The sequence below is a fragment of the Electrophorus electricus genome, chromosome 7, assembly GCF_013358815.1.
Source record: "Electrophorus electricus isolate fEleEle1 chromosome 7, fEleEle1.pri, whole genome shotgun sequence".
In the NCBI taxonomy this organism is placed as follows: Eukaryota; Metazoa; Chordata; class Actinopteri; order Gymnotiformes; family Gymnotidae; genus Electrophorus; species Electrophorus electricus.
In genome coordinates, this window is record NC_049541.1 from 2,133,851 (window position 1) to 2,153,978 (window position 20,128).

The 20,128-nt window shown below is 45.8% G+C and overlaps 1 protein-coding gene across 2 annotated transcripts in view; it reads right to left on the reverse strand.

The window, feature by feature from the left end:
• The window catches only part of gpc5c (glypican 5c), a 120,620-nt gene extending 101,862 nt beyond the window's left edge, over positions 1–18,758 (reverse strand). For both annotated transcript variants that reach the window (XM_035527737.1, XM_027017439.2), the window contains exons 1-2: positions 18,355–18,758; positions 6,566–6,727 (exon numbers count right to left, since the gene is read on the reverse strand). In XM_035527737.1, coding sequence (XP_035383630.1) covers positions 6,566–6,727; positions 18,355–18,523 — 331 coding nt within the window. In that variant the 5' untranslated portion in view covers positions 18,524–18,758. The remainder of the gene's footprint in view (positions 1–6,565; positions 6,728–18,354) is intronic.
• Positions 18,759–20,128: the final 1,370 nt, after the last annotated feature.

A 20,128-nucleotide genomic window follows, 5' to 3' on the forward strand; every position in this document is an offset into this window, starting at 1 on the left:
AGAACTTTATGAGCACTTTATGAGCACTTCAGGAGAACTTTATGAGAACTTCAGAAAAACTTCAGGAGAACTTTGTGAGATGGAAAACAAGCTGTGCGGCAGCATTCTGGATGAGGCGCAGGGGTCTGACAGCACAGATGGTAAGACCTGCCAGAAGCACCGTTCAGTAGCCCAGTCTGGAGATGATAGAAGACAGAAAAAGCACCTGAGCGGCTTTTGTAGAGATAAAATCAAGATTTTCCTGATGTTATAGAGCAGAAACCTGCATGACTGAGTCAAGTCAGCAATAAGAAATTAGAAAATGACAGCTGGTTATCCAAAGGGTTCCCCAAGGTAGTGTGTCTTGTGAGTCTCTATGTCCTGCGTGTCCTGCCTGTCCCTGCTGCCCGGTAAGGAGCTGGTGTGTGGCACCTGACCCTACCACCAAAGTCAGGTTTGTTTTGTTGTATGTAAGGAACATCCATTTTTTGGATAGAAGGCTGTTTCTCTCTCCCTCCACATTACTTGCACTAGTGGAATGAGGACAGTCAAAGAATGGGACTAGCTCTAACTCCCAGTTTCTCTGATCCTTTTTACACTGTCTGTCTGAGATCTCACTCTTGATCCACCTCCACACAGGAAGCAACATGGCGAGTTCAATTAGTCAGAAAATAACTCTGGGAAAGACCAGTCCAGCCAGTAAGCGGATGGGAGGGGAGTGTAATCCCATTCCAATCCCTTTCTGGACTCGTGATGTCATGCAGTTATGGGCCTGGGGACCAGAACCGCCAACGGAACAACAATGACGGTAAAAAGAACGCAGACAGAAAACGGGGAAAAAAGAGATTTTTTTCTTCAACTTCATCACCAGTCCAGCCCATCACATCCCGCCTCCTGCACCGAGATCCACTCCTCAGAACCTCCCGATGAAGAGGTTGATGTTCTGCTCCTCAGAACCTCCCGATGAAGAGGTTGATGTTCTGCTCCTCAGAACCTCCCGATGAAGAGGTTGATGTTCTGCTCCTCAGAACCTCCCGATGAAGAGGTTGATGTTCTGCTCCTCAGAACCTCCCGATGAAGAGGTTGATGTTCTGCTCCTCAGAACCTCCCGATAAAGAGGTTGATGTTCTGCTCCTCAGAACCTCCCGATAAAGAGGTTGATGCTCACTGCCCCATCTGAAGCTGCTGGAGTGCCATGATGACTATGGTGGAGTATGGAACAGACCCATTCTAGGCCAAAATGACTTTAGGCCAAGTTTCCCTGATAATAACAATAAGTTACCCTCATAACATCCCATGAAATTTGGAAATTAAAGAACACACACAAAAGAGAGACTTGGCTTATTAATACATTACCAACATTATTAACCTGTAAGGGAGACAGCACAGTAGACATATAAAGGTCAAAGGTGATGACGTCCCATTAGCCTAAAGATGATTCCATAAGTACCTGTAAGCCTTTAATTATGAGATACACACTTTAAAGATGACGTCCAGAACTCCCTCCAACGGCTCCCAGTGGGCCAATCAGAGCAGGGAAGCCAGAACACAACATACCGCACAAAGACATCAGTTTGGCTGGAGCTCCAAGAGTTTTAATTGGTCACCCATAGTTGAGACGCAGGGTAGGAGGGGCATTTCAGGGCAGACAGGGCCATGTTCATCCGGACTCCACATCATGCTCAACTGCATGAAAATGATTGATTGACTGATCGATCGATTGATTGACTTAGAACACGTCACCACAAGGCTCTTTATAGATTAAACTGTCAGGTCTGTTTAGTGCATCCTTGCCTCAGCTGGGACTCCTGCCAAACCTCCCACACCGAAGTCCTCGGGACACTAATCTACTGCAGCACGACTGGGTCTCCCCCCCCCACACACAGATCAGCGCCGCACCAGACGCGACGCAACAAGCCATCCTCGCGCTCAGACCAGACGGCCCTGGCCACAGCTGGGAGAGCAGACAGCTGTAATAGAGTGGCTAAGGAAGTGGCTTTTCCAAGCAGCTTTCTCTCAGCGATAGGTCAGACATATAAAAGCATTTTGAGTTTCCTTTATGCAAAGCTGGCCAGACATGAACCCTGAGAACAAACAGGCTCTCTTACGTCTTATCTCCAGAGAAGGGTAGTGCGAATAACAACTGCTTGGCCTTGCCATTCCAGACTTTTCTAGAGCAGGATCTGCTGTGTCCTTCGGCCAGACACTCCGGATCGCAAAGGAGCAGAGTAGAGAGACCAATCACAGCACAGCTACCTTTGATTCATTTAACCAACAGTGACATGCTGTGATAAACAGCCAACCAGCAGTTCAGCCGGCTAGTGTGCACACACACAGAAACACACACACGTGCCCACACACACAAACAAACAGAAACACACTCAGACAAACACACACATGCGCATAAACACATGTGCACACACACAGGCACACACAAGCAAACACAACACACACCAACATATATACACGCACGTGAACACACACACATATAAAGTGTCCATGTAGTATACTTTGTGTGTGTGCAGTGGACTGACATATTTATGGATTTATTTGGTGTCAGTTTCTTTGCTACAAGTCTTTCGGCTAGACTCCTCAGATCCTCTCATCTCGCCACTACACATCAGCTCAGGTGTGAAGTGTGACGTAAAGTAGACATAAGGGCACACATTTTGAAGTCATCTAGAATGCTACAGTTCCATATCATCCACATGAATCCAAACCCAAACTGGTAAAATAAAATGACAGGTCTTTTAAAAACAGCACTGGTGTCACAAATATATTGAGTAAGTACGCTTAATAACACAAACAGGGCGGCGTCCCAAAAGCGTCGTAAAACAAAACAAATGACTAAACAAGGAACACTTGGATCGTGTAGTCATCCAATTTTTGCACCATGAAGTCTTTCACTCTTTGCAGTCGCTGAGGTCCTCGGAGTCCATGCAGAGACTGTCCATTTTATTCGACCTGCTGACCAACGGAGGTCAAGCTCCATGTGACACAGCCTAACAAAAACAACTGCCGTGCTCGGTCATGGCTCATGCAGACAGGGTCATCTCTACTGGCCTGGGGGGTGGATTATGCAGGAGAAGCAGCTCTTTATCGTGGGTGTTCCCCAATGCTAATCCTCACATACTCCAAATCAGTGTTCAATGAGCACTTCTAAGAGTTTCTTGTCCAACAGGTGTGGATATAAGATTAATCTATTTAGACCTTCATCTTTCCTCCTCTCAGGCTTCCTATAATATAAGGATGAAACAGAACAAATACAGATTTTAAAACTATGGGATATATGACATTTTGCCCTGGATTGCTGTCTGCGCCTGAAAATGGATCTTAATCAATCAACCTGCAAAGAGGAGCCACCCAACTCTCTTCTTCCCATCAGTCCTCACAGAACTGCCAACAAACCTCTAAAAAAATATCCATGTTAGATAGATCCTATTCATCCTAAAAGGAACACAAACCCTTCCTGGCCAACTCCTGCTCCCTTGATCAGTACAAGAGTGAACTTCCGCAGTTTCCTCTTCCCCATAAAACCTTTATTCTCTTGGAAAACTCTGACAGGACACTGGAAATGTCCTGATAGGGACTGGAGTAATACATCTCACTACCTTTATATATACCTGAGAAGCAAATCCTTTCCCTGTGTGTGTGTGTGTGTGTGTGTGTGTGTGTGTGTGTGTGTGTGTGTGTGTGTGTGTGTGTGTGTGTGTGTGATTTTAATCCATGTGAACCACCATCTCTCCAGTCAGAAGCCCTGACCTCTGACCTCTGGCTTCTGCCGAGAGTGATGAAGGAGACCATAACACCGGGGCAGTTCCACTGGTCTCCTAAACACCTCATCCACGTTCCTGGTCATCCTTCCTTCAGCCTGGGCCATAAAGGCAAGCCCACTGTGGGAACGCCACAATCAGCTCTATTGTTTTAACATTCCCAATTTGTCTTCCGGCTGCGATGACACATGTTCATTTCCCAGACATTCCCAACATTGCTTAAGAGTCACTATGAAAAGTTTTTCATGACAACGTTCCATGACTCCACTCTGTACAAACAGAAAAGGGCAAGAGGGAAAACGTGTGTGTGTGTGTGTGTGTGTGTGTGTGTGTGTGGGTGTATGTATGTGTGTGTGTGTTTGTGCAGGCATGTGTGTGAGACGGTGTGTGTGCATGCGCGCGCGTGTGTGTTAGAGGGAGAAATAGCCTGAAGAGAGACAAATTTGATATTTGACAATAGCTGAGTCAGATTAATAAACAACACACACACACACACACACAAACGAATTCTCAGCCCATTCAAAACTGCTAGACGTTCCCGCGAGGACATTTATTACACACGCGCCACACATTCTGTCTCCCTTAAATTCCCATTTAATTCCAGCCTACATATGGAACCTACTTAACACACTCGGAAAACCATGGGCTGAGCCAGACAGAGAAGAGGTGTGTCTGAGCCTGTGTGCGTGTCTGTGTCTGTGCGTGTGTTTCGTGGTCAGTGCCGGTGCACATTCCATTCTGTTCCTAATGGACATGTTGGTGACCCCTCCTGCATGTACAGTACTGTAGCCCATCAGTGGACCCTGGCCATCGGACCAGATTACTGCTGAATAACAGTGGCAGACGAACCCTGATAGGACCTCCTTCTACAAACCCTCCAGGCTGTGTGTGTGTGTGTGTGTGTGTGTGTATGTAATTATGTATTAGCATTCATTCACTCGGCCAGACCGGACGCACATGAATGAGCATGTAGGGATCCTAGGCAGTGGCCAGCATTCTCTGCCAAAGTAAACAGCAGGTGGAGAAGCACTGACTGACCAGCTCGTTAAAGCTCCCGGCGCACAGGAGGCTCCGCCCACAGCTCGTTAAATCTCCCAGCTCTCAGGAGGCTCCGCCCTCAGCCTGTCACGACAGTGACACATCCTGTGCTGTTCAGTGCTCCACATTTCAAATGAAACAATAAAGAGCATAAGTCAAAGTGTGTACGTCTATCTTAGAGATGCATGCAGCAATTTGCACACACAATTATCCTGCGTTAAGGGACCAAGAGTGATTTGACAGCTCAGCTGTTTTCTCTCCAGCTGTTTGTTATTGAATTGTTGGGCCGTGAGATGGAACAAAAGTTTTGTCAGAGATCCAGAGACAAAGACAGATCAGAGGAAGTGAACAGAACAGGCTATCAGGCTGGAATATGTCATTTGTAAATATGTTTTCATAATCATGTCAGACCCCGCATGTTTACAAAGGCTTTGGTTTATATGACTGCTTGTGAGTCTCAGGAATTGTAAACAACTTTTCAATGACAACTTCAGTTTTCGTTAGGAGCCATAGCATGGTCTTGGTGGAGCGTGCAGAGCAAGCCAAGATCACGGACCAGGTTTCTGGAAAGCCGAGTCTGGGTCCAGGCTCAGTGTAGTATATACACACACAGCTTTGCTTTCTGGGATATCTGAAAGGGAAATTGATGTCTGAACGTATTAGAATTGAAAAAAAAAAAAAAGACAGAAAGCAAGCAAACTTATGACACTTCCAAAGGAAGACAGCCAGCATAAATAACAGTTTCAAAGCAAAAGTGGGAAAGAAACTTTTATCCAAATGATTTTGGTCAGCCACAGGTTTTCTTAAACCACTGTATCTGTCCGTCTCCAGCGGTCTAAGGGGACATTTCTGGTGTGGCCTGAAATCACACGCACACACCTCAGTGCCCAGTTAATCAACTGAGAGCATACTGAACACATCCAGAGCCAAAGCCGTCAGCCAAACTCCCAGGCCTCCTCAGTCGCACGTAGCCAAAACCCCTGCAGCGTAAACCGCCTTACACTCTCAACAAACCACGCATGTCTATAGCCACATTAATAACCCGGATTAGCCAAAGCATAAAACAATAAGTCCTCAGCCGCCAAACCACAAACCCTAATGCAAGCATGTACCAGTCAGGAGGCAGACAAGTTTATACCCCCAAAAAGGAGTCCCTCTCCAACAAATGCCCGGGAAACTCAGAAATCATTATCTTTCTCCATCACTGTCCTGTTTGATTATTAAGTAGAACAGAAGCAGTTCCTGTGTGGAAAAAAATGTACACAGTTTGTGACCAAAAAAGAAAAGAAAAAAAAAAATCAGGCATTTTATGTAGTAAATTACTGCTTGTCTTAGACACACAGGGAACAGCCAACATCAACGAGTTAGCCAACATCAACGAGTTAGCCAACATCAACGAGTTAGGTTGTTGAAGGTCTCATTATTGCAGACATGAAGTCATCCACAAGACCATGAGTAATCCAAAGTCATCCATCCATGTAACTGCTCAAATATCATATGGTTCATCTCCTCGTCACTTCAGCGCTTGTGTTTGTTTTCTGTATGTCACTTTAACTAATAAATGCAAGAGCACTATGACTTGTAGAATGCATTTGAAAAATCTGTCCATCCATCCATCCATCCATCCATCCATCCATCCATCCATCCATCCATTCATACACTACTCCATTCATCCATCAGTCTGTCCATTCCCTCATCTTTCCATCCATCCATCCATCCATCCATCCATCCATCCATCCATCCATCCATCCAGCCAGGCTTCAGTTGTCCCGTACCCTTGAAGACGGTCGCGTGCTCTGAGAGCAGGTACTTGAGTTCAAAGCTGTATGTGCGGACGCCATGCCCAAGGTCCCTCACTGCCGCGGTCCTGTAGCTGTCCTCCATCCTCCGCGTGCAGCACGACGGCCCGGCATGCTTACACACGGACAGGTCGGCGTCTGAGACCGGGTGGGGTGGGGGGAGGTAGAGAAAGAGAAAAGATTTCAGTCAATCACCTTCATCTCACATAGTACATTACTGTTTAGCAGGCACACGGACACACAGAAGGGTGTGAGACAGGGTCGTCTCGGCTGCCCCTCGCTCAGTTTGACAGAGGGGCCAGTGGGGTCACTTCCTGTAACAGCTTAGCCCTAATACCATCCTACTATCCTTTCATATCCAAGTTAGTCTGATGATCTGATGCTATCAGACTTTCCTAAATTAATGCTGTCCACTACACACACTCGCACTTGCTCACAGACACACTGAAGAGCGCACTTAGCACGGGCACCCAAATGAAGTCACCCAAATGTTAAACACACACACACATCATACTAACATTACAGACAGAATTAGCTCTTGAAGAGTGAGGCCCTGGTTGCACGCAACATTCTGGACCTCCGGGGGGGGTGCCATGAAACATGACCCCAAGAAATGTCTCTCTAGCACTCTCTCGCTCATCTCGACCCCGAGTCAAGCTTTGTGCCACCCAGTTCCAAATCTGGCCCTGAAACACAATAGGGCTGGATAGCTCTGAAGCCCCCCCGAGCCCCACCCACACGCACACCCCTCCACATCCACATACCCAGGCGACACATCATTGTGGCTTAATTATCCAGGACACACCAGCTGCCATGTGTCCCAGCAGAGTGTAGTCATCACTGACCTCTGCCCAACTCTCGCTCTCTCTCTCCTTTCAGTCTCAGATTCACCATCACTGTCATCGTTCCTTTCTTGTCCTCTGCTGAGACCGCTTCTCTGGTCAGCACTCGTCTTCTACGCTCCTTGTTGCAAATCCGCCCCCCCGTCTCCTGCTCTCTGCATCTCGCCTGTCTGTCTCTTTCCTCGCACTCCTCATTCGTCTAAAAGCTGACTTCTAAGAGTTGATGCAACCAGAACCAGACAGATAGAGTGACAGAGAGAGAGAGAGAGAGAGAGAGAGAGAGAGAGAGAGAGAGCGAGAGAGAGAGAGAGGTCTATGCAAGGCCCTTGGCTTTGCTGAAATCATGTTGGCAGCAGACTGGACACTAAGGAAATTCCGGAACTCGGTTCAGCAGTTCGTATAGCAGTGCAGGGAATATCAGAGCAACGTCAGAAACAGAACCACAGCTGCTGGGTTTACTAAGAGACCAGAAGGTTTAATGGTTGCAGCCTCGTTTCTCCTCATTTCGATATATAAAACCTCAGATGTTGTGATTCCTGAGGTGTTGGAAGGCGTGGTTCTTTTAGGTCAATCTTAAGGTAATGGCCTTGTTTATTTATAGTGATTAAAATCTTTAAGTGCGGGCATGGTTAGTCAAGATCTGCTTAAATGGGCACCTTGCAGCCAGAGTGAGTGCTGACTATGGTGCTGGAGTGTGCATTGAAAAGATCTGATTACTATGTTTGTCACGTGTGAAATTTACAGTGGAAACAGAAGAGAGTTGCACTGCAAACTGACAGCAACAGGTTAAATACTCAATTCCAAGAGCAACAAAAAGTAAAAAATAATGCTTTGTATTATTTTTTACTTTTTGTAAAAAAGCAAACCAACAAGCAAACCAACAAGCAACCAAACAAACATTTTTGTTTGTTTCCTTTGTCATTTGACCTATGCCCTTATCCAGAGTGAAGTACCTCAATAATCTGTAAGAGAGTATGTATGTTCCCTGGTCTTGGCCAAAAGGCTAAACTTCCAGTTGTTTCATCGTTAGGCGAATGACATACAGATCTGCGCATGCACAAACCAAACCATCACATAGTCTACTGCCCTGGGCCTGGACTCATTGTTTCAGCTCCGATATTAATGAGTCTGCGGCCATTCTGATTGGCTTTTCAGCCACAATTAAGACAAGAAGCACTTCTGTTTCATGCTTTGTCCCAGATCAGTAATATGGGAGTTATTTGCAGTATATACTCTTGCTGATACTAACGGTATCTCCCTCCAAGTTGCGCACATCTGGTGACGGGGCATTCAGTGCTGGTAGCTCCAGTTCATGGAGGTCCCCCCTGTGCTAGTTCGTCTGCAGCCTTGTTCAAAAGTAGTCTTAAATCCTGGGTGAGAAAATATTGGGTTTTATTGTGTACTGGTACACTGTACAGTGTCCTTGGGTGTCTTGAAAGGCATAAATGTTATTTTTATTTATTAAATGTTATTCATTAGAAGCTCTCTTATTCCCGCAATGCAGGGACATCCTTAAGACTGACAGCAGACAGACAAATAAATCAATCAATCAATGAATAATTATTATCAATTGTAACTTGATTAATGAGGTCTGGATGTTCTCACAGTCTTTCAGGCGATTTCTACGTAGGAACACCGCCCACTGCAGGCACCCCTGATTATTAAAGCTGCAATATGAAACAACACATGGTCTTACCCAAATTCAACTAAACAGATACCGCAGTGAGGCATCTCCAAGGATAACAATGCCCGCTTTCTCCAGGGCTGGTGGAGTGTGGCTGGGAAGATGGGGATGTGGAACCCAGTCGGATGGGCATCTAGAGCTCAGGAAGAGTTCTTTGGAATGCTAGCACTGCCACCACTACCCCGCCACTTCTTTACGTCGGACGGAAACTCTAAGGAATATCTGAGAACAATCGAGTCCAAATGACTTCTTAAGCTGTGCAGTCACTGAGAAGGATCCAAACGTTTATCACTACGATATTGGGAACATCCCCAGGGTAATTTCGGAGTAAGTAACTGGATACATATGCGTAAATTGCACAATTGTATTAGTAAGTGTTTTTTGAGGGTTTTATTCCGGGGTTGTGTGCGAACACACACTCCCATGGCTCCTGCTGGCTGGGGTTCACACTCCACTTATAAGCCCCTAATCACTCACAGGTGACAAGTGCCAGCTGCTTAATTGGGTGGATTAGGTCTCAGTTCCATTCTCATTGCTCACACCAACACGACCCGAGCAACCTCAGGGTCAAAGTTAAAAGAGTTCTGGCTACGCCTTTGAGCTGAGGCAGTGGGGGGGCGGCGGAGCCTGAGAGAAGAAGGAAATCTGTGGCGTGATCCAAGGCCTTTAGTGTGCACTCTTCATGGAATGTAAATTTTTGTTATGATTTCAGTGTTTACAGAGACTCGTGGTTTGAAGGGGGAGAGTGGGCTAAAGCAATTTCCTGATCATACCATCCTTTACGTGCACACACGCGCATGTCTAAACTTTAAAGATTAAAGTCGGGTAATTGATGATAGCTGAAGTAATACTAAGCTCTCTGTTTTTCACTCCTTGGTTTTTCTCCATCCTTTCTTGGATGCTCTTGGTCCTTTGAAGTAGTGGCATAAACTGCGAAGCCGTCAGCGTTACTCGGGCCTGCTATACATCTGCGTGTTTACCTGGGCCTGTTGAGCTGCGGTTCCGACCCTCACTGGAAGGAAAACATCACCCCCCCCCAAAGGGTCTGGCAGCAAAGCCACCTTTCTGCAGGCCCTGGGCATGCGCCCGCGGTTTCTGGGCATGCGCCTGGTGTTGATGCCAACCCGAGAGGCTAATAACTGGGGACTAAGTCCAGGAAGGGTGGAGGTGGGGTGTTTGGGCGGGGGAGGGGGAGGCATGTGGCACTCCAGATGGAGGAGGTGTTACCGTCAGGCCAGACCTTCGCCACACGCTTCAGAATCTGCTACGGTAGCAGCCATGGCTTTAAAAGGCTGGGCTCAAACACGGCAGAGACCGCCAGGGCTCAGGGGCAGACAGGCAGACACATGAACCACAGACATGCGCAACTCTTCTTGAACCGTAAACAGACCTCACGGCAGTTAGACGCAAATGTACACATGGTCATATACACAGACACACACACGCGCACACACACAGCCACACACACAGGCATACACACAGGCACACACACGCAATCAGCAGGTTAGTTGGCCAATCTGACTAAAATATCTCACCTCTAACACACAAAAACAGCAGAAATACCCGCACGTTTGACCAGGCATTTCAATGGACTCTCACCTCTGCATAACCACACACCTCTGGCTCCAGCAAATGAACAAACCAACATTTTATGGAGTATCATATGTCTCTTACAACGTTTAGGTATAACCTGGCCTTGAAATAATACCACTGGAACGGAGAACATCCAAAGAAACATTACTGAAAGTACAACTAAGCATCATAATTCATCACCTTGACACTAAACAGTGGTCTGTTGTGGATATTTCAAGATATACGTACTGGCGGAATAAACGCCTGTTGCTTACAATTATTTTCTGAAACCAAAGTAAAATTCAAAATACCTAAATTCCCACATGTCTAGAGACATTTATTATGAAATAAAACAACAGTTAGGGGAATTCTGGAGGTTTGCCGAAAGCTTAATTACATCCACGATAAAAGCTCATCTGTACTGGAATTCTGTTGGAATTTGGCATCATAAACTTTAGCCATATGTGCCTCATTTAGTTACCTCCAGTTCAATCACAGAGTCTGACACAAGAAATTAGTAGGAGATTGAAATCCCTTATGCATAGGGCATTTCAGAATGAGAGGTTAATCTAGGCTAGTCTAATTCTCCCGTTATAACTGCTTTAATTAAACTGACCCTAGACCAGTGTCATCGTTAACATTTTCAGCGCTTTCCTTCATGTAATATCCTTTGGGATATATACACTAAATAATTAGACAGCAATGTCAGTTTTTGGATTAACCACAGGCTCACCGTGGCACTTGGGACCAAGTTCAGGTCAGGGGTCAGCTCTGGATTAAACCCTGGATTAAACCCTGAAATCAGTCATGGACTCAGCACTGAGTCCAGCACTAGGATAAACACCGCATCCAACACTGAGGTCTGCACTATATTAAAACACCATATCCAACACTGGGTGAAACGGTGTGTTCAGCACTGCATGAAGCCATGTTCAGTACTGAGTAAAGCCGTGTTCAGTACTGGGTGAAGCGCCGCACGCAGGAGCAGCGGTGGAAAGCGCATGTGCAGGAGAGCAAACCAGAGGCTTAGAGCTGCCACTTTCTTCCTGTGCCAGCCACTGACTTTATGAATGCACGAACTGTTCCTCTTCCTTTACTCTCCCCTTCGCTGACCAAAAGCCTGTTTGATGTTCTAACATAAGCAAGGCCGGAGGAGTGATTAAAGAATGAATATTTTAGAGACGGGTGGCATGTTTGGATTTGAACGCCGTATGCGCATTTAAAAATGTCTCAACTTCCGCCGCTAACAGAGTGAGAAATGAACACTCTGCTGCAGCCCAGTGGACAAGGTGCAAAGACAATAAGGTGTAAAGTGGACGAGGTGCAAAGACAATAAGGTGTAAAGTGGACGAGGCACGAAGACAATAAGGTGTAAAGTGGACGAGGTGCGAAGACAATAAGGTGTAAAGTGGACGAGGTGCGAAGACAATAAGGTGTAAAGTGGACGAGGTGCGAAGACAATAAGGTGTAAAGTGGACGAGGTGCGAAGACAATAAGGTGTAAAGTGGACGAGGTGCAAAGACAATAAGGTGTAAAGTGGACGAGGTGCGAAGACAATAAGGTGTAAAGTGGACGAGGCGCGAAGACAATAAGGTGTAAAGTGGACGAGGTGCGAAGACAATAAGGTGTAAAGTGGACGAGGTGCGAAGACAATAAGGTGTAAAGTGGACGAGGTGCGAAGACAATAAGGTGTAAAGTGGACGAGGTGCGAAGACAATAAGGTGTAAAGTGGACGAGGTGCGAAGACAATAAGGTGTAAAGTGGACGAGGTGCAAAGACAATAAGGTGTAAAGTGGACGAGGTGCGAAGACAATAAGGTGTAAAGTGGACGAGGTGCAAAGACAATAAGGTGTAAAGTGGACGAGGCGCAAAGACAATAAGGTGTAAAGTGGACGAGGTGCGAAGACACGGTGAGAGGCATGACAGCCCAGCTGGTACCTAGACAGAAGATGCAGAAGCGGCACGATTTTTAATATCCGGTGTTTGCACCTACTCGTCCATGCTAGTGCAGCAAAATATATAAACAATGAAAGAAGGAAATGAAACTTCCAGTAACTTGTGTCTTCGGCAGTACCGCGGAACAGTTTTCGCACAGAGGATGGTAAGGAATGTTGGGGGCTAAGAACATTTTTACAGGACTTTGAACAAGGTTACAAAAGAATGATTCATAACGGTGTCAAGTTTAATAGAGGATATTTCACTGCCGTGTCTCGTTTTATAGAGGAGGCTAGTGATTTATTAGATAGTGAGGGGGAATCCTAAAGCTGAAACCACATGCCTAAAGACTAAGTGACATTTCTGTAGGAGAATGATATTATGCTGAGTCTAATTCACTGAAGGACCTGTTGAGAGAAGATAATGCTAAAGAACCGGACCGGGTTAGACCCGACCCCTGGGTGCCAGGACTGAAATGATCCGTCCCCTCATACAGCGCAGGATGGTAGCGAGAGTGCTGAATCAGCACAACCTCAGCCCAACTCGCTTGGTCACGTCTCACAGGAGAACACACAGAGAGGAAGTACCTCAATGTCACAGTAACCAGTGGATACGGATAAGGGACAGCATGGATAAGGTGGATAAGGGACACGATGGCACCGATTACATAAAGCTCTTCTCACAATGACTAATATTAATGAAATGCCCCTGTCAGCAGAATATAATGATGTCGGTTGGTGAAGTTACACATACACACACACACACACACACACACACACACACACGCGTGTGCAGAGAGGGAGAGAGAGCGCATTCTGACTACCCTGAACAGAGCCAGTTAACCTCTCCATTTCTGGGCTCTTTTTTCCAAGTGAACATCTGGTGTGTCTTCAGTAATGATTAACAAGCCGCTGCAGACAATGTCTTCATGATGAATTTATTACTTATTTTTTCTCTGTTGTTACTTTTGACAGCAGAAACAGTCATGCAGTCTGTTTACGCGATGTGTTACGCCTACTTCAAACAATCGGCATACTGACTTTTGTGATTGCAAAACTTTGGAGTTCATAACAAATAACAGCACAATAACAGCACTGTGTGCTGATATTAGTGCATATTGGTCAATTTTTCTTTTTGTTATTTCTTGTAGGTTTAATTTAATATTTTCCTTTAACAATACACTATTATAAGTGCTAAATAAACCGTTTTTACCGATCTTACAGTAAAATATAAATATACGCACACGCACAAAAAAATATCATGGTTTCTTGTCAAATTGGGCCCTAGAACTTTTGGGCACCCTGAACATATTTGTCTGTGTGTGTGTGTGTGTGTGTGTGTGTGTGTGTGTGTGTGTGTGTGTGTGTGTGTGTGTGTGTGTGTGTGTGAAACCCAGTGGGAATGAAGGCTGTTGTGGTCTACGTGCTTGGTGAAGTTCTCGAGCTGGTCTGTGTCTGTGTCAGTGGTTGGGCATACTTTCACATGCCCAACATTCCAGGCTCCTGCTCCGGACCTCATGTTGTCTATGACTGCAGACCTGCAGACTGCCTGACCTCCACATTACAGCCCCACGTGCCTGTCAGCTGTCCGACTCCACTGTTAAAGGGACAGTTATATGTCTGTATAAGAATGAACTGGAATGTGGCATTTAACATAACACGCTGTAACTGTGTAGCCAGCGATGAGTGACATCACATCCTCCTGTGCCAATCAGCACGATCCTTTTTACACATTTTGGCCCGGCTTGGTCAAACTGCCCCAAATGTAATTTGATCTAACCAGCCTCTCTGTGGCCAGTAGTGATGAAGCTAACTGCAAAACGAGACGCCACATACAGGGATGCGTGTGCTGTAATTATAGAAACAGCTTGGAAGGGCTGACAGGAACAGGTTTGGAAAGGCCTGTGGATGTGTGAGCAGTGGTGGGTGCTAATCTCAGCACAGCAGGGGGGATACTGGGCTCAGGGAAGTCGTTTCCCAACTCCACTAACTCATTAGCTAGACCAGAAAAGCCTCAGCTACTGCAATCTGCAGGGCAATCTTTATTATAAGAGCTGCTCTCATCCCACCAAAAAACATAAAATACAGTATATTCATTACACACACACACACACACACACGCACGCACACACGCACGCACACGCGCACACACACGCGCACACACACACACACACACACACACACACACACACACACACACACGCACGCACACGCGCACACGCACGCACACGCACACACATACACACACACACACGCACGCACACACGCACGCACACGCGCACACACATACACACACACACACGCACACACACGCGAACGCACACGCGCGCACACACGCGCACACACACGCGCACACACACGCGCACACACATACACACACACACGCACGCACACACGCACGCACACGCGCACACACATACACACACACACATACACACACACGCACACACACGCACGCACACACGCACGCACACGCGCACGCACACGCACACACACACACACACACACACGCACGTGCACGCGCACGCACACGCGCACACGCGCACACACACACACACACACACACACACACACACACACACACACACACACACACACATATATATATATATTTATTTCGGACATAGATTCATCAGCTGTGCAAATACTGTTCTTCACACTTGCAAAGCTGATGAAGGACCGCTGTCCGAAACATCCCGATTCTATGGAAACCTTGTCTAATTCACGGCAATTTCGACCATTTCTGCATCTTTTACTACAGTAGACTACGGTACACACCTGGAAGCTTCTTTGGGTTTATATATGTCCCTGAAATGGTTTCTAATGGTTTCTCAGTTTCATATTCTAATGCAAACGGGCCCACGTTACCTCATATTTACTATTACAAACCACTCTGCATCACAAACCACAAGCTCAAGTCCAATCGCAGTCCAAGCAACGACTGAACGATTAGTTCAGCCAACTGGACACTGTGTCATCATCACTGACTCCTTCGTAAAGACAGGGCACAAAATCAAGAGGAAACAGCCCTCCAGGGAAAAAAAAACGAGCAGGAAACAGCCCTCCAGGGGGAAAAAAAACGAGCAGGAAACAGCCCTATAGGAATAATGTGTGAGTATCAGGGCCCTACAGCCTACAACATAAAATCCGTCTCCCTCTGGTCTTGCATGCCAAACAATCACATTTGTATTTTACCTACAATGCACAGCTGATGACTCTCTATCAACTAATTAATGGCAAAAAAAACCTCCATCACTGAGTTCCCATCGACTGTTCTGTTATTGGTTTACGTATTTTATCCTCAGCAGGCTCGGATTACTTTAAGGCAGTAAATTATAACAGCCTTTTCCCGTCCTCTCCATGCTGAACCTGAGGCAGTCCACAGTTCTGCTCTCAGCAATACCAGTACCAGGCATTGACTGGCCTTGCCTGCTTGGCTCAGGTGATGGGAACTGGGACAGAGGAACTACATGGACAGTGTTTAGGTCCTTGGGTACAGGACGTTTGTGCACACCGGATTAAGGACCTAACGGATGAGCGAGGGACCTGCACGAGATGGAGTTCTGCAGCACTGATAATGATGACCGATGTCTGGCTGGGCTGACAACTGAAGTGAGTATTAAAACCCTACATAAAGGAATACCTCACTTCTGAAGGCATACAGCTAAACACGAGAGGAGCAGGAACTGCGATCTTCTCCCAGGAACAAAAGCAGACGTTATGAAGTGCTTCATTATGAAGCATCATATACTTCGCATTCTTTTTTCTTCTTGGTGGCCACAAGAAGAAAGTGGAGACTGGTCCAATTATGGGAGACACAAACCACTCTGCGATCAAGAGATTTACCCTAATTATGGTTTGGTCGGCCTAGCCTGTGTGAAAAATGCATTGTCTACAGCTTCTCTGCCTTGCCAGGAAACATTCTGTGTGTCGGAAATTGTGTATCTAACCTAAACACAGTGCCGAGCTCAAAGCTATAGTTCCTGCAGGGCCTAATGCTTGAGTGTTTAGTCTTGATCCAGCACAAATATTCTCTAATTAACTCATGAAGGGTTAATGAGTTGGATCATGTATGTTAAATCTACTAAAACACTGAACCGGACAACGTTTGGCCTTTAAACCCTTAGACAGTGTGTGTGTGTCTGTGTTCTGCAATGACTTAGCCCCAGACATTCTCCAATCTAATCAAGTTCTGATGCACCCCAACTATGCAAGAACGCATATTCTCACAATATTCTCATAAGAACGCATATTCTCACAATATTCTCATAATATTCTCATGAGAACGAGTATTCTCATAATATTCTCACAATATTCTCATAATATTCTCATAAGAACGCATATTCTCACAATATTCTCACAATATTCTCATAATATTCTCATGAGAACGAGTATTCTCATAATATTCTCATAAGAACAAATATTCTCACAATATTCTCACAATATTCTCATAAGAATGCGTATTCTCATAAAATTCTCATAAGAACGCATATTCTCACAATATTCTCATAATATTCTCATAATATTCGCATAAGAACACATATTCTCACAATATTCTCACAATATTCTCATAATATTCACATAAGAACGAGTATTCTCATAATATTCTCATAAGAGCGCATATTCTCACAATATTCTCATAATATTCTCATGAGAACGAGTATTCTCATAATATTCTCATAAAAACGAATATTCTCACAATATTCTCACAATATTCTCATAAGAATGCGTATTCTCATAATATTCTCATAAGAACACATATTCTCACAATATTCTCATAATATTCTCATAAGAACGCATATTCTCACAATATTCTCATAATACTCTCATAATATTCTCATAAGAACGCATATTCTCACAATATTCTCATAATATTCGCATAATATTCGCATAAGAACGTATATTCTCACCATATTCTCACAATATTCTCATAATATTCGCATAAGAACGCGTATTCTCATAAGGCTGCAAGGGCAAATTCTACACAGTCATCACTATGTTTTCGTGCTTCGCTTAAAAACTAATCATATCCTGTTCAATAAGAATAAATGTCTATCAAATTTCAAGAACCCATTAAAATTGATATGATGATGCAAGAAAAACTTTGGAAACTAAGTGGATAACATGAGTTACACAATCGGCGTTTCACCGACACACATCATATTCACTTGCGTGCATGGGCTTCGGTGTGGCGCATGTTGTGAATCGTGTCTCGGCAGAGTACAGCGCTTTCCGGACCCGGGGCGGAGACGGTCACACGGCACAGCGGTCCGCAACGCGCGTCTGTCCGCCGTTATTCCGCTAACCGGTTACGGGACCGGGGGACACGGTCAGCGGGGTCTTCTTTTCAGTGCCGGGCTGCTGATACCGGAGAGTCCCTCTGGATAAGTTACTCACCACGACACGGAGACAAACAGACGCATCGGAGACTGTTGGCAGCTGCAGCTGCACATTTCACGGACTTTGCGTTCCCTCCGGAGAATAAGCACGCTACCGTAATTTTAGCGTGTTTCTAAACAACTTTGATAAGGACTTTGAATAAATCCGACGCTTCCTTTAGCAGTCAACTCTTATTCAGCCAAAGGGAAAACCTGTCCCTCTACCTTCTCGCTGAGCAAAACCCCGCACTGGTTAAAGCTTGAGACCGTTATGCGCAAATCTATTTACTTGGGGTGAGAGTTTTATTCCTCCGCGGCGGTTCTTCCTTTCCCGCGTGCATGCTGTGCCACTCACCTGTGCCAGGTGCCTCCGGTACCCATTTCAGAGGTCCGATCTGGCGCAACTGGAAAGCCGTTTTCACCTCGTGACAGCTGTGGCATCTCACCTCAGACACAGCTGCCAAGCTCGCGACCGCCACGGTAATCCACCAAAAGTTCACTCGTGGGAATAGTTCAGTGGACATGGCAGCATCTCAGTGGCCAGGCGCGCGGGACGGTGTAGGACACAGAAAGAGCGTCAAACACGCACGCGTCTCGCAGTCATGATTTACTGGGTCTGCGCGGTCGGAGAGAGACACAGACTGGCGCGCGCGAGTTCTGCAACGCGAACGACACTCGCACTCGCTCGCGCACTCACCCGACTCACTCCTCTCTCTCTCTGTCTCGCGCGCGGGCGCGCGTTCATTGCCTCGGGAGATTTCGGGCATCAATATAGAGATACGGCTCGTGCGTTTGATGCACGGGAGTCCATTTCTGCAGTTTTCGATAGTTTGTTTTCAGTCCTTATACTGAAAGTAACTGGAAAATGAACATGAATATGAGGTAGTAGGACAACTCAAAACATTCAGTAAACTGTTCTACGTGTTTAGTGTCTGCAATATCTAAATCATAGAGTAGTCTAGTGCAAAGCCTGCATATACAGTACATAAGACTGGAACAAAGAGTGGGGGGAATAAATATGCGAGAGATAAAGCAACGTCAATTACGTGTCGCAACGGATCTTTAAATAATATATTCTAGAACACTCAACAGTCACTATAATTTCACAAATAGTGACTTTTCCACCCTCTGCTGGGTGAAACTGTAAAATGCAGGCTTCCAAGCGCAAATGTGAGTCACGTGATTCACACCACCAAACTCCTGGACCCAGGAGTGTGGTTTAACGTGTTTTGTTCTTTGCTTCGTTCCTCTGTTTACCAAATTCCTAAGCAGTACAGGCTGAGATCAAACTGCAAACAGCTGTCTTCATGTTGTTGTCTTCTATCGGATGCGTTGTGTTGCACATGCTACGTGATTATAACCGTTTCCATTGTACATTGAAACCAAGGGCAACGTCGTATTTGCTACACTGTATATGTGTGTATATAGTATCAATCCGAATGGTATTAACAACTCATCTTTACGTCTACATGGTAGGTAAACGTCGTGTTAGGAGTCTTGGCCAAGGTAGATAGCGCACATGACCTGATGGGGTGTGAGCATCAGTCCTCTACTGTAAAATTGTTGCCCACTACATCATTGGTGCTTCAATGCGTCAGTTTTCTGAGGGGAATGTTTGTTTTGTTTTTAAATGCAGTTCATAGTTTTTAAATGTTTTAGTGTTTTTTAGTACAGATCATATTGTGGTTCACACAATTGTGACTTCAAATCAACCTGTGAGGATCAATGGAACCACGGTGGAGAGAGTAGAGTTTCAGGTACCTTGGAGTTCATATCCTGTCCTGGTCCCGCCACACCAACTCCCTGGCAAAGAAGGCTTGTCAGCATCTTTACCACCTCAGATGCCTAAGAAACTTCAGACTGCCCTCCAAGGTACTGCGGAACTTCTACACCTGCACTATCAAGAGCATCCTCACAGGGAACATCACAGTCTGGTTTGGGAACAGCACCAAGCAGGACAGACAAGCACTCCAAAGGGTAGTGCGTTCAACAGAGCACATCACTCATACGGAACTTCCTGACCTGCAGACCATCTATTACAAGCGGTGCCAGACCAAGGCCAGGAGGATTGTGAAGGACCCCACCCATCCCAACAATAGGCTCTTCTCTCTGTTGAGGTCAGGGAAGCG